We start from the raw sequence: 15,596 nt of genomic DNA, 5'->3' as shown, positions 1-15,596 counted from the left end.
TACATGGGTATAGCCAGAGGAGGGCTGGTTATAGGATCAGTGGTATATGCATCAGTATAATAACACCCAGCACTATATAATGACACAGTAGTGACACTGGCTCATGGGTATAGCCAGAGGAGGGCTGGTTATAGGATCAGTGGTATCTGCATCAGTATAATAACACCCAGCACTATATAATGACACAGTAGTGACACTGGCTCATGGGTATAGCCAGAGGAGGGCTGGTTATAGGATCAGTGGTATCTGCATCAGTATAATAACACCCAGCACTATATAATGACACAGTAGTGACACTGGCACATGGGTATAGCCAGAGGAGGGCTGGTTATAGGATCAGTGGTATCTGCATCAGTATAATAACACCTAGCACTATATAATGACACAGTAATGAAACTGGCTCATGGGTATAGCCAGAGGAGGGCTGGTTATAGGAACAGTGGTATCTGCATCAGTATAATAACACCCAGCACTATATAATGACACAGTAGTGACACTGGCACATGGGTATAGCCAGAGGAGGGTTGGTTATAGGATCAGTGGTATCTGCATCAGTATAATAACACCCAGCACTTTATAATGACACAGTAGTGACACTGGTACATGGGTATAGCCAGAGGAGGGCTGGTTATAGGATCAGTAGTATCTGCATCTGTATAATAACACCCAGCTCTATACAAAGACACAGTAGTGACACTGGCACATGGGTATAGCCAGAGGAGGGCTGGTTATAGGATCAGTAGTATCTGCATCAGTATAATAACACCCAGCACTATATAATGACACAGTAGTGACACTGTTACATGGGTATAGCCAGAGGAGGGCTGGTTATAGGATCAGTGGTATATGCATCAGTATAATAACACCCAGCACTATATAATGACACAGTAGTGACACTGGCTCATGGGTATAGCCAGAGGAGGGCTGGTTATAGGATCAGTGGTATCTGCATCAGTATAATAGCACCCAGCACTATATAATGACACAGTAGTGACACTGGCTCATGGGTATAGCCAGAGGAGGGCTGGTTATAGGATCAGTGGTATCTGCATCAGTATAATAACACCCAGCACTATATAATGACACAGTAGTGACACTGGCACATGGGTATAGCCAGAGGAGGGCTGGTTATAGGATCAGTGGTATCTGCATCAGTATAATAACACCTAGCACTATATAATGACACAGTAATGAAACTGGCTCATGGGTATAGCCAGAGGAGGGCTGGTTATAGGAACAGTGGTATCTGCATCAGTATAATAACACCCAGCACTATATAATGACACAGTAGTGACACTGGCACATGGGTATAGCCAGAGGAGGGTTGGTTATAGGATCAGTGGTATCTGCATCAGTATAATAACACATAGCACTATATAATGACACAGTAGTGACACTGGCACATGGGTATAGCCAGAGGAGGGCTGGTTATAGGATCAGTGGTATCTGCATCAGTATAATAACACCCAGCACTATATAATGACACAATAGTGACACAGGCACATGGGTATAGCCAGAGGAGAGATGGTTATAGGATCAGTGGTATCTGCATCAGTATAATAACACCCAGCACTATATAATGACACAGTAGTGACACTGGCTCATGGGTATAGCCAGAGGAGGGCTGGTTATAGGATCAGTGGTATCTGCATCAGTATAATAACACCCAGCACTATATAATGACACAGTAGTGACACTGGCTCATGGGTATAGCCAGAGGAGGGCTGGTTATAGGATCAGTGGTATCTGCATCAGTATAATAACACCCAGCACTATATAATGACACAGTAGTGACACTGGCACATGGGTATAGCCAGAGGAGGGCTGGTTATAGGATCAGTGGTATCTGCATCAGTATAATAACACCCAGCACTATATAATGACACAGTAGTGACACTGGCTCATGGGTATAGCCAGAGGAGAGATGGTTATAGGATCAGTGGTATCTGCATCAGTATAATAACACACAGCACTATATAATGACACTGACACATGGGTATAGCTAGAGGAGGGCTGGTTATAGGATCAGTGGTATCTGCATCAGTATAATAACACCCAGCACTATATAATGACACAGTAGTGACACTGGCACATGGGTATAGCCAGAGGAGGGCTGGTTATATGATCAGTGGTATCTGCATCAGTATAATAACACCCAGCACTATATAATGACACAGTAGTGACACTGGCACATGGGTATAGCCAGAGGAGGGCTGGTTATAGGATCAGTGGTATCTGCATCAGTATAATAACACCCAGCACTATATAATGACACAGTAGTGACACTGGCACATGGGTATAGCCAGAGGAGGGCTGGTTATATGATCAGTGGTATCTGCATCAGTATAATAACACCCAGCACTATATAATGACACTGACACATGGGTATAGCTAGAGGAGGGCTGGTTATAGGATCAGTGGTATCTGCATCAGTATAATAACACCCAGCACTATATAATGACACAATAGTGACACTGGCACATGCGTATAGCCAGAGGAGGGCTAGTTATAGAATCAGTGGTATCTGCATCAGTATAATAACACCCAGCACTATATAATGACACAGTAGTGACACTGGCACATAGGTATAGCCAGAGGAGGGCTGGTTATAGGATCAGTGGTATCTGCATCAGTATATTAACACCCAGAACTATATGACACAGTAGTGACACAGGCACATAGGTATAGCCAGATGAGGGCTGGTTATAGGATCAGTGGTATCTGCATCAGTATAATAACACCCAGCACTATATAATGACACAGTAGTGACACTGGCACATGGGTATAGCCAGAGGAGGGCTGGTTATAGGATCAGTGGTATCTGCATCAGTATAATAACACCCAGCACTATATAATGACACAGTAGTAACACTGGCACATGGGTATAGCCAGAGGAGGGCTGGTTATAGGATCAGTGGTATCTGCATCAGTATAATGACACCCAGCACTATATAATGACACAGTAGTGACACTGGCACATGGGTATAGCCAGAGGAGGGCTGGTTATAGAATCAGTGGTATCTGCATCAGTATAATAACACCCAGCACTATATAATGACACAGTAGTGACACTGGCACATAGGTATAGCCAGAGGAGGGCTGGTTATAGGATCAGTGGTATCTGCATCAGTATAATAACATCCAGCACTATATAATGACACAGTAGTGACACTAGCACATGGGTATAGCCAGAGGAGAGATGGTTATAGGATCAGTGGTATCTGCATCATTATAATAACACCAAGCACTATAAAATAATGTTTTTAATTTCAAATGTACCTTGGTGTTCTTCACTAAGGTCTGTACTTTGGAAAATGTCCGCCACAGCCTTTCTCTGTGACTATCCCTGAGCTAAACTGAGAGCTTCTAAGTAAGTTTTTAAACTTTTTTATACTGGATTTTTATATCAGTATTTGAAAATGAATGTATACTGTCCCTTTAATATTGAATGAACAAAAATATACTGATATGGAGCAGAATGCACTGTGATTGCAGCTAACTATCAAAATACATTTTAACAAAGTATGAAGGTGGGGGAAGCTGCTCTGGCTGTGAAAAAAAACAAAGGTAAGTTTTTAATCAAAACGGCTGCTTTCTAAACTTTGATGAATGAAAGTGCCCCTGTTTTTCATAGTATTTTAAAAAAACGTGCTTTCATTCATCAAAGTTAACCTCCACTTTAATGACGATAGCAGCTCATAGCAACATTAGCTACTGCCTATTTATGGGGATTTTAGCAGGCTAAATGTATCCACAGAAGAAGTGGAAACAGCTTAAAAAGTTAGAAAATGTATTTCAAACTTGTTACTTTATATCAAGCACTTTTATGTAACCAGTTTGAAATAAATAAACACACAGCAGTGTAGAGTCAAAAGAAGGGCTGTGCAATTAATCACATGATGCAATTTCATACATGATGCGATTAATCGCATTCACCTAAATTACAAGTTTTGTGGTACCCCTATACCGCTGAAAAATTGGCCTTTGCGAGCGGAATGGAAAGTCACCTGTATTACAAGTGGCGGTGGTACGGCTATACCGCTATCGTTTTAGCGGATCAGGAAGCGTCACATCAGTGTCATAGCACATAACGCTACTGCCGCCATTTTACTGGCCACATGGTTTGTTTCTCCGGGCCTGAGGTGTACACAGGTGGCAGACTGGCGGGGCTCTTTTCTCTGGCCTATTCAGTCTGCAGTGCAAATGGCAAAGAGAACAAGCAGCTGTTTTGAACAGTTAAAGGCATTTTTTTAATGCAAAATGTATGTTTAAAAATATTTTATTTTTATTTTTTATATCAATTTTTATTGAAGTCAAAAACAAATACAACATAAGGAATGCGTCCTAAAACACTGACAGATAAAAAGGTATACAGTGCTATTACAGAGATATTGCCAGGTCTACTAATACAAGTTATGCCTACCTACAATACAATTGTGAGATTAAAAGGAGGTACGTATAGGCAGTTATTATCAAAGTGATGAGGCAACATGTGACTAGAGAAATGAAGGAGCAATTAGGCCAACTTAGGCCGGAAAGATATGTAAAAGGAATATTATAAACCAATTTATCTAAGGTGTTAGCAGGGGATTTGGACTCTCTACAATGAGACTTAAGTTTTGTAGTATAATATCATAGAAAAATAATACTGGGCCCCACATTGTCATAGAAAATAAAGATTACAATATCTATTTGAATAGAATTAGAGCTTTATGTTTTTTTGGGGGGAGGGGAATACAGCGGGCGAGAGCCGCTCTAAATAAGGTAAGGGGGAGGGTGGGAGGGCGGAGCCAATCAGGATGTCAAACTAGTAAGCGCTTTCTGGCCTCTGAGCTTTCAATATGAAATACAAAAAAGGTTGTCTCCCATTTATACCATGAGTAAAGGTGAAAAACTGAGAAATGTGTTGTTTTCTTTCACAATAGAAGCACTAAAGCACTAAGGGAACATGTTATATATAAATTTAGCAATAAGTAGTTCGTACCTATGTAAAATGCAATGAAGCCTGACATCGTAGGATAGGCCAAGTAGCATGTACAACTTATATTTACCACTGCGATATCTGTAGGGATATACTCACACCGTTCAGATGTAATAGGAAATAGAACAGAAGAAGCTAAGGTAAAATAGGGCTCCTTCAAACATATATACCGCACATAGCTATGACTACAAGAGACTAGTTATCCATGGAAGTGTAGTTGCTATATTATAAATCAGTCCTACCTCAGGTAAGCGGAACAAAATTTTTAAATGAGTCGGTGGAAAAACCGAACTAGGTAGAATAGGCAGTAATACACATATGTAAAGATATGATGTTGTAGTTGTGTGCAAGGTTATCCTTCTTCCTATAAATAAGATTAGCACAGCTAGGGCCAGTCAGCAAATAGTGAGGAGACAATACTGCTTTCAGCCTTGAGATAGTAAATGTCACTAAGCATTAGTAACTAGCATGCCCTTTTAACTAATAGCTTGACATATACTCTACATACAACGTCAAAGTGTCAAGTATAAAGTAACCAAATCGCTACATAAGCGGCCCTTAGTACAGGATGCAATATGTAAGACTCCAGTAATCTAATGATCTATCCTATACCAGATTTCCAATTATATATAATCAGGAGATCATTAGACAACTAATAAAACAGCCAGCTAAATATTAGACGTGCTAAATAATTTGTAGGACTATATGTAAGTGAAATAAGCACAGGCCTGATTAGTGAGTACTATCAATCACTACTTCAGGAGGTGGACTGATCGTAATGTTTGGGTGAGAATTAGAACTGATCCAGTTAGAATAAATATATACGCACATACACGCATATACATATACACATATATACACATATGTAAGGTAATAATCATCACTTAGTCTGCGTTCTCTGAAACATATATAGATACACAACTAAGCCTGTCACAGATAGATATAGAGATAAAACTTAGGAACACATACATATCAACATAGGTTCATGAGAGCAGCATAAAAAAAGGAGAAACATGAGGAATCTATACAGTAGTGGTTCAATAAGAGAGTACAATATGCCCAGGAATTTAACTCAATGTAAATGGAGATGTGGGGAGGTGTCATTAGACTGTATGTCTGATGTGAGTTTGTATAGACAGCATTGCTCTGCTGAGTTTCAAGCAGGTATATATGGGAATATAGGGTACATCAGACAGAAGGAATACTACCTGCATATGCTATAATATGCTGTAGGGCTTTCTGTTAAAAGTTCTAAGCGGGTTGCTATAGCTCCTAAATGAATCCTATGTATACTCTCATAGCGGTGTGACCTCAATTACGTCTAAGTGACTCCATTGTGTTCTATCTTACTTGCCTGTCAGCGATATGTTAGGGAGCTGAGTAAAATATGTAAAGAGTAGTAGGCATGCTTGAGTGGCTATATCAACTATCCCCTGTCACTTCAAAATTACAGGATGTATAATCATACCATAGATGTGGAGTTTTATAAACATTTGGCAGTAAACAGCGCTATTTCTATAAATATATATATATAACATAGTAAGGAAAAGACTGCGTACCAGTATGAACAGTGAGAAGAGTAACTGCAATATTATATGCACATATAACTGAAGTAGAATAAGTCAGTATTTCAAAAACTTGTGAAGAACAAAAACTAGGTCTAATTAAACAATGTGCCCAGCGTCACCAGGTATTAGGAGGGCCTCTCTACTTCTAGTACTAGCGGGACTGTATGCCCAATGAGGCAGTATGGAAACTGGAGGCTTAATGAAATTACCTCCTCTGTACTCAGTTTATCCGATTCCTCTTTTAGCGGTCAGAAAATAAAAGTACATCACATATCTATCTTTTACAATGCAAAATATGCAGTGAAAATATAGTACTGATCTTTTACAAAAATGTAGGTGCTACTAACAAAGAACAAAGTGTATGAATTCTAATATATCAAGGTGAAATATGGCTGACATAAAATATATTGCTATGAGCTTTCCCACACATCATCGAAATCTGTTAACATATAACTATATAGCTACTCAGCGTTAAGTATATAATATAACAAGTAAACCTCAAATCATAGATATAAAACAGACTATAAACAAACTGTAAACAAACTGTCCTGTTCCTCAGAACTATTCAATAAGTAATGTACCCCAATATATATTATTAGTAGCATCACTAGAAATTGCATGCTAGATTATGGCCAGGTTTCTGGATCCAGCAGAGCTGGAGACAACAGATACAAAAAGGATCAAGCTGTCCCCAATAATATAGCAAGGAAAGCTCCAACTAACCCACTCCACATTTGTCCAGCTTGCTCCGGTGTGCGGGTACTAGTCCCCTGCTGAACAAATGTATTATATAGCCCGCCGGGTGGAGAAAGTCAACCACTCTGGTACAGGACAGCAGGTCTCTCTGTGAAAGAAATAACCCTCTCACAGCAAGATAAGAGGTGCTGGGTACTGTCAATAGTGCTGACAATTTATTCTCGAGATGGGGAAGGCAAGAGATCACCTGTATATCAATAAAGGCAGCCTGATCTTCTGTCTCGATATATATCACCCACTCACATGGGACGTCCACATCTCCAGGGCCCTGGGTGGTTGTTGAGCCCATAGAAACAGTAAGTTGAGATGCCTCTGGTAGTTGACCCATGCCGCTATCCACTAGTGGTAGAGGAGCTGGTCCAAACCGGGTCTCCGGGCTCCACGCAGCTGATCTGTCTGCAGGAACGCTGTTCCCATCAGTTAACAACTGATCTGTCCTCCAGGGCATCTCCAGGTCACCCAGCTTGTTACTGACTTCTCCCCTGAACACATCCTCCAACGTGTCCATTAGATCCAGGAAACTGCTTTCCATCTGTCGATCTAAGTCTTGAAGTAGATCCTGTAGTCTCTTATGGGCCTCCATTATAAGTGAATCTGCATGTAGGTTGGTAGGTAACAATTGACTCTAGTGTTTTTTTATTTTATTTGAACCGGCTGCCATCTGCTTTTGCTAGTGTTGTACTCCGAGAGCCACTTGAGATATCAGATGCTGTTTTGACACTATGTTAAAATGGAGTCAAGGTATATCTTCCGTAGCAGGCCGCATCCACGGTCTTTCCTGCTGCTTTATCTGATGCATCTGCGTAAATAATTTCCGGAACGCTTTGTAAGTGTCATGTTGTACATTTGATATTATATCAAAGCTTTTTATCTTTGGTTTTCAGTATTTCTGATGTCTTAAATTATATTTTCTATTTATTCTTTGTAGAGCACTGTCTTAGTGTGTCTGCTCCGCTCAGCAGTTGGCTCCGCCCCCCCTGTTTAAAAATATGTTAATAAAATTGCAATTGCAATATTTCATCAAAAAAAATCATAATTATTTTTTTCCACATCAAACAGCCCTAAATAAAAGTCTTAAAATTACATACTCTAACAAATTAGAGTATGTAATTTTTTGGACACTCAAGTCAAAATAACCTTTTATGAGTATATGCAGTTTTAAGACACTTTCCAATTTACTTCCATAATCAAAGTTTGCACAATCTTTTTATATACACACTTTCTGGGGAACAAGATTCTACTGAGCCCACAGGGTATACGTATACTAGTCTGTGATTGGCTGTCTGTCACATGATACAGTGGACTGGAAAATGGGAGAAAAAATCAATTTGTCAGATAAAAAATCTACTGCTTATTTGATATTCAGAGAAGGTGTTAAATCAAATGTCTTTTTATTATGCACTTGTTAATTATGCAATTCTACTGCATTGAGTAGTCCTTTAACTATTATGGCCTTTTAAACTGTTAACACACCCAAATTATTTATATTATATGACAGGTTGTCTTACATTCCAGCTGAATAAAGTCCATATAATACATAAAATGCTGCTTAAAGAAAGCTGTCTTGTGTATTTAAATAAAACTCAAAGGGGCCTATCTATCAAGCTCTGAATGGAGCTTGATGCCCGTGTTTCTGGCGAGCCTGCAGGCTCGCCACAAACAGCAGTTATGAAGCAGCGGTCACAAAGACCGCTGCTCCATAACCTGTCCGCCTGCTCTGAGCAGACGGACAGACATCGCCGTAAATCAACCCGATCGAGTACGATCGGGTTGATTGACACCTCCCTGCTGGCGGACGATTGGCCGCGAGTCTGCAGGGGGCGGCATTGCACCAGCAGCTCTTGTGAGCTGCTGGTGCAATGCTGAATACGGAGAGCGTATTGCTCTCCGCATTCAGTGAGGTCTTGCAGACCTGATCCGGATCAGGTCCGCAAGACCTTTGTTAAATAGAGGCCAAATTCTCTTGATGCTAAACAATTGTCGAGTTTACATGGTGGAAAGCTGATGATAAAATAGATTTTGTTTTTAATGGATTTCTAATATATTGGATTTGTTTCAAAACTGAAAACCCAAATGATAAGCTATGTAAAGCACCTTGCGTGGATCTTGGTTTAAAAAAATATTCCAATGTTAGGTTTTAGATATGTGCGATTCGTTTCGGATAGATTCGGAAATTCAGAAAATTCGGAAAATTCAGCGATTCGGATCGAACCGAATTTCCGAATTAAAATACTGCCGAATTTACCGAATAAATCCGAATTACTTTGGATTTATTCGGTAAATTCGGATGGCCATGGATTACACTACTATTGTACAGTATAAATCTAATCCCACCTAACACTTACCAAAATTCCGAACCGAATCGAACCGAATCCAGACGAATTTAGTACATAATACTAGTCTAATCCCACCTAACATTTACCGAAATTCCGAATTTCCGAACTGAATCGAATCCAGCTGAATTTATTCGAATCCGAATGAATACGAAACAAATCCGAACCGAATTGATTCGAATCCGAATGAATCCGAATCAAAACCAAACCGAATTGATTCAAATTATTCGGAATTTGAATCGCTCCAAACCAAAATTAAAAAAAATCTGAATCGATCCGAACCGAATTTTTTCACCATGCACATGTCTATTAGGATTGTTGAGTGTTGTGCCAATTTTTCTTTTTTTATCTCCGTCTCTCTTGCCTTTTCTTGAACGTTAGTATATGCAGTTTGCTTTTCAATGTCCTTTTTATATCATTATGTGATTTATTGTGTAATTTCAATAAAGATTTAAAATTTGAAAACAAATTATGGAGACACAGCGCTAACAAATCAGATATAACTTTAGAAATGTTGGACTTTTTTTTACCTCTTTTTTTCTTTTTTCCTTTTTTGGGCTTTTTGCCCAAACCCGCAGAGATATCAGACCGCACAGAAGAACTGTTGATACTAGCGCTGTCAAAGTCCGACTCCTCTCGATCATCCTCCTCACTCTGAATGGTAAACAAAATGAAGAAAATGGATGATATTGACATAACTTTATAGCACCTTTACTAACTTAACCTTTTTTTACCCATAAATGCGAATAACAAGTTGCTCAGCAATTCATTTGCAAACAATAAGTTGACCTAAAAACACATACATTTGCTTAAAGGGACACTCAAGTCAAAATAAACTTTTATGATTCAGATAGAGTGTGCCGTTTTAAGACATTTTCCAATTTACTTCCATTTACAAATTTTGCACAATTTTTTTTATATTCACACTTTCTGGGAAACAAGATCCTCCTGAGCATGTGCACAACCTCACAGGGTATCTGTTTACTAGTCTGTGATTGGCTGATGTCGGTCACATGATCGAAGGGGCCGGAAAATGGGAGAAAAAATAAATTTGTCAGAAAAACATCTACTGCTTATTTGAAATTCAGAGTAGGTGTTAAATCATTGTCTTTTAATTATGCATTTGGTAATTATGCAATTCTACTGCATTGAGTGGTCTTTTAATTACTTGTACTGGTCAGCTAAACTAACACATGAGTTTTGTCAGCTATTTATTATATAAACTAAGTGCTGGATCCTATGCACACCACTTATGGTAGCAACAGAGATGCAGCACAATTACACCTCTCTATCTTTCCATAGATGTGGGTCAGCTGAGCAGCTCAACCATTGCAGTTAAATCCAAGGGCTGCTGCTTAACCTGTCTGGCACCTTTTAGATGGTGTATTGAAATCATCCCGATACAATACTATTGGGATGATTGACAGCCCCTGCTAGCGGCCGCCAGTGAGCAGGGGGCGGCATTGCAAATAATTTCACTCTAAATGCTTGTGCAATGATAAATGCCTCTAGGGTATGCTGTCGGCATTTACCGATGTCGAGCAGACATGATTCGCTATAGCATGATTCGCTATAATGTAAATCTACCCCCATAAACATCTTGGGGCCGAATGATCAAATGGCGGACAGACATGTGGCTGTAGCGAATCATGTCCGCCCAACATCGCTGAATGCCAACAGCATGCACTGTCGGCATTTAACATTGCACAAGAAGTTCTTAAGACCGCTGCTTCTTAACTCCTGTTTTCCGCGTGCCTGAAGGCTCGCACGGAAACAGGTGTATTCATGGCCATTGGGCCCTTGATAATTCGGCCCCATTGTCTATATAATTTGCGTCACTTTTGTAGTGACAAATAAGGCAGTGTTACAACTCCATTGTGTAAAGAGGGGTTTAGTGGTGGTGGGATAATATAGGGAGATGTTTATTTTAAGGGCCATGCAAGGTAAGTATGACTTGCCAGAAAATAGTAAATAAAACATTTCTATTTTTATTTTTTTATTTTTTTTAAATAATGAGGGAAAAATAAGAGAGGAAATCATAAAAAGTAAAAGGGACGAATAGAACAAAAACAAAGCAAAAGTACAGAATGTGTACTAGACTAGGGTTATAGTGCCAGAGCTACCAAAATGTTCTGCTTAATACAAAAATCATCACATTATGTAGGTAAAAGTTAAAGGGACACCGAACCCAAATTTTTTCTTTCGTGATTCAGATAGAGCATGCAATTTTAAGCAACTTTCTAATTTCTCCTATTATCGATTTTTCTTCATTCTCTTGCTATCTTTATTTGAAAAAGAAGGCATCTAAGCTAAGGAGCCAGCACATTTTTGGTTCAGTACCCTGGACAGCACTTGTTTATTGGTGGGTGAATTTATCCACCAATCAGCAAGAACAACCCAGGTTGTTCACCAAAAATGGTCCGGCATCTAAACTTACATTCTTGCTTTTCAAATAAAGATACAAAGAGAATGAAGAAAATTTGATAATAGGAGTAAATTAGAAAGTTGCTTAAAATTGCATGCTCTATCCGAATCACAAAAGAAAAAAATTTGGGTTCAGTGTCCCTTTAAGACCTTGAATATAAAAAAGGTCAGACTTCCTCTGTGTGAATAAGATGAAAATAATGACTAACATGACTGAATCTACAAATAACTGATAATAATAATAATAAACCTTGATTTTGTTCCATTGCACCATACTGCAGTAGTAAAGTAAAAGTCTGTTTTAACTTTAAATAAGCTGTAATCATCTCTATATTTTTGACATACTGTATATTTGCCAACTGTCCTGTTTTTCCCGGGACTGTCTCATTTTTTTTTTTTTTTTGGCTTCCCTTGTTCCTTGTTCCTTGTTCAATTCAGTAAGTATATAGCTTATGAATATTGTGTGCAGTGCAGTACTCCCACCACAGAGGTCACTGTAGCATTAGTCCCATTGCTTACAGTATGTTTTTTTTCTGCATTTTTCAGTATATTTTTTTCTGCATTTTTCTTTATCTGATTCTGTGGTCTTCTGTTACACTGAAGTTTAGTAGTGTGAGGTCAGGTGTCAGGTAAGGGAATTTGGAACATGTGTAATTTCCCCCATGTATAAACTGAGGCATTTCATAGCAGGGGCTTAACTCATCAGGCTTTTCATGTGCTTGGACTAGAATTCACAGAACATACAAAAAAATCCAGATTTACTGGGGCATTTCTGTGTCTATTAACCTATTGCCCACAATCACTGCAGCTACAAAGATCAAAACATGACTATTTACCTATATGGGGCGCGATCCGATATCGATCGCAGTTTGCGGCGCAAGCGAGGGAACCGGCGTCGCCCGCAGTTTCAGCTCGCAACTCGAGCTATCCCATATAGGTCGCCGTCAGATGCTAACGTGCTGTAAGTCTCACAAACCAGCGATGTCCAGAAATCTGCGTAAGTACAAATTTCTGGCGTCGCCAGTGACTTGCGCCACGTTAGAATCTGCCGGCGCCTATAAAACCTGACTAAAGTCTAAAACACCCGCACTGTCTAACACGCCTCCCTAACATAGCCCGCACTGTCTAACACGCCTCCCTAACATAGCCCGCACTGTCTAACCCTCTATCCGCTATCCCCCCTCACTAGCCTAACAATAAAAATGCTATTAACCCCTAAACCGCCGCTCCTTTACCCCGCCGCAACCTAATAAAATTATTAACCCCTAAACCGCCGCTCCCGTACCCCGCCGCCAGCTATATTATATCTATAACCCCCTAAAGTGAGCCCCTAACACCGCCGCCATCTCTATTAAAATGATTAACCCCTAATTTAATCTACCTACCCTGCCGCCAGCTATATTATCTATATTAACCCTAAGTATATTATAGTTAATATAGGTATTACATTATATATATTAACTATATTAACCCTAATTATATTAGGGTTAATATAGTTAATATAGTTACTATAGTATTTATATTAACTATATTAACTCTATCTAACCCTAACACCCCTAACTAAATTTATATTAAATTAATCTAATTAATTTATAAACTAAAATATTCCTATTTAAATCTAAATACTTACCTATAAAATAAACCCTAAGATAGCTACAATATAATTAATAATTACATTATAGCTATGTTAGGGTTAATATTTATTTTACAGGTAAATAGTTAATTATTTTAACTAGGTATAATAGATATTAAATAGTTATTAACTATTTAATATCTACCTAGTTAAAATAATTACCCAATTACCTGTAAAATAAATCCTAACCTAAGTTACAAATACACCTACACTATCAATAAATTTAATAAACTACTAACATCTATCTAAAAATACAATTAAATTAACTAAACTAAATTACAAAAAAAAACAAACACTAAATTACAAAAAATAAAAAAAAGATTACAAGATTTTTAAGCTAATTACACCTATTCTAAGCCCCCTAATAAAATAATAAACCCCCAAAATAACAAAAATTCCTTGCCCTATTCTAAATTAAACAAATTTCAAAGCTCTTTACCTTACCAGCCCTTAAAAGGGCCTTTTGTGGGGCATGCCCCAAAGAATTCAGCTCTTTTGCATTCAACAAATACAATCACCCCCCCCCCCCCCATTACAACCCACCACCCACATACCCCTATTCTAAACCCACCCAAACCCCCCTTAAAAAATCCTAACACTACCCCCCTGAAGATCTCCCTACCTTGTCTTCACCACACCGGGCCGAACTCCTGATCCGATCCGGGTGATGTCGTCCTCCAAGCGGCAAAGAAGAAATCTTCCTCCGGCGACGTCTTCCTCCAAGCGGCAGCAAAGTCTTCATTCTTCCGGCGGCATCTTCAATCTTCTTTCTTCGCTCCGCCGCCGCGGAGCATCCATCCCGGCCGACTGCTAAACTTGGAATGAGGTACCTTTAAATGACGTCATCCAAGATGGCGTCCGCCGAATTCCGATTGGCTGATAGGATTCTATCAGCCAATCGGAATTAAGTTAAAAAAATCTGATTGGCTGATTCAATCAGCCAATCAGATTCAAGTTCAATCCGATTGGCTGATCCAATCAGCCAATCAGATTGAGCTCGCATTCTATTGGCTGTTCCGATCAGCCAATAGAATGCGAGCTCAATCTGATTGGCTGATTGGATCAGCCAATCGGATTGAACTTGAATCTGATTGGCTGATTCAATCAGCCAATCAGATTTTTTTAACTTAATTCCGATTGGCTGATAGAATCCTATCAGCCAATCGGAATTCGGCGGACGCCATCTTGGATGACGTCATTTAAAGGTACCTCATTCCAAGTTTAGCAGTCGGCCGGGATGGATGCTCCGCGGCGGCGGAGCGAAGAAAGAAGATTGAAGATGCCGCCGGAAGAATGAAGACTTTGCTGCCGCTTGGAGGAAGACGTCGCCGGAGGAAGATTTCTTCTTTGCCGCTTGGAGGATGACATCGCCGGAGGAAGATTTCTTCTTTGCCGCTTGGAGGACGACATCACCCGGATCGGATCAGGAGTTCGGCCCGGTGTGGTGAAGACAAGGTAGGGAGATCTTCAGGGGGGTAGTGTTAGGATTTTTTAAGGGGGGTTTGGGTGGGTTTAGAATAGGGGTATGTGGGTGGTGGGTTGTAATGGGGGGGGGGTGATTGTATTTGTTGAATGCAAAAGAGCTGAATTCTTTGGGGCATGCCCCACAAAAGGCCCTTTTAAGGGCTGGTAAGGTAAAGAGCTTTGAAATTTGTTTAATTTAGAATAGGGCAGGGAATTTTTGTTATTTTGGGGGTTTATTATTTTATTAGGGGGCTTAGAATAGGTGTAATTAGCTTAAAAATCTTGTAATCTTTTTTTTATTTTTTGTAATTTAGTGTTTGTTTTTTTTTGTAATTTAGTTTAGTTAATTTAATTGTATTTTTAGATAGATGTTAGTAGTTTATTAAATTTATTGATAGTGTAGGTGTATTTGTAACTTAGGTTAGGATTTATTTTAC

The 15,596-nt window shown here is 39.3% G+C and overlaps 1 protein-coding gene across 1 annotated transcript in view; it reads right to left on the bottom strand.

Moving 5' to 3' along the window:
* CHD5 (chromodomain helicase DNA binding protein 5) overlaps positions 1 to 15,596 on the bottom strand; it is a 584,561-nt gene that overhangs the window by 302,131 nt on the left and 266,834 nt on the right. Inside the window, exon 8 of the mRNA XM_053690398.1 lies at positions 10,169 to 10,292. Coding sequence (XP_053546373.1) covers positions 10,169 to 10,292 — 124 coding nt within the window. The remainder of the gene's footprint in view (positions 1 to 10,168; positions 10,293 to 15,596) is intronic.

Source organism: Bombina bombina, chromosome 8 (genome assembly GCF_027579735.1).
Source record: "Bombina bombina isolate aBomBom1 chromosome 8, aBomBom1.pri, whole genome shotgun sequence".
Lineage (NCBI taxonomy): Eukaryota > Metazoa > Chordata > Amphibia > Anura > Bombinatoridae > Bombina > Bombina bombina.
The sequence above is the reverse complement of the archived record's forward strand: the minus strand, read 5'-3'. Positions and strand labels throughout refer to the sequence as shown.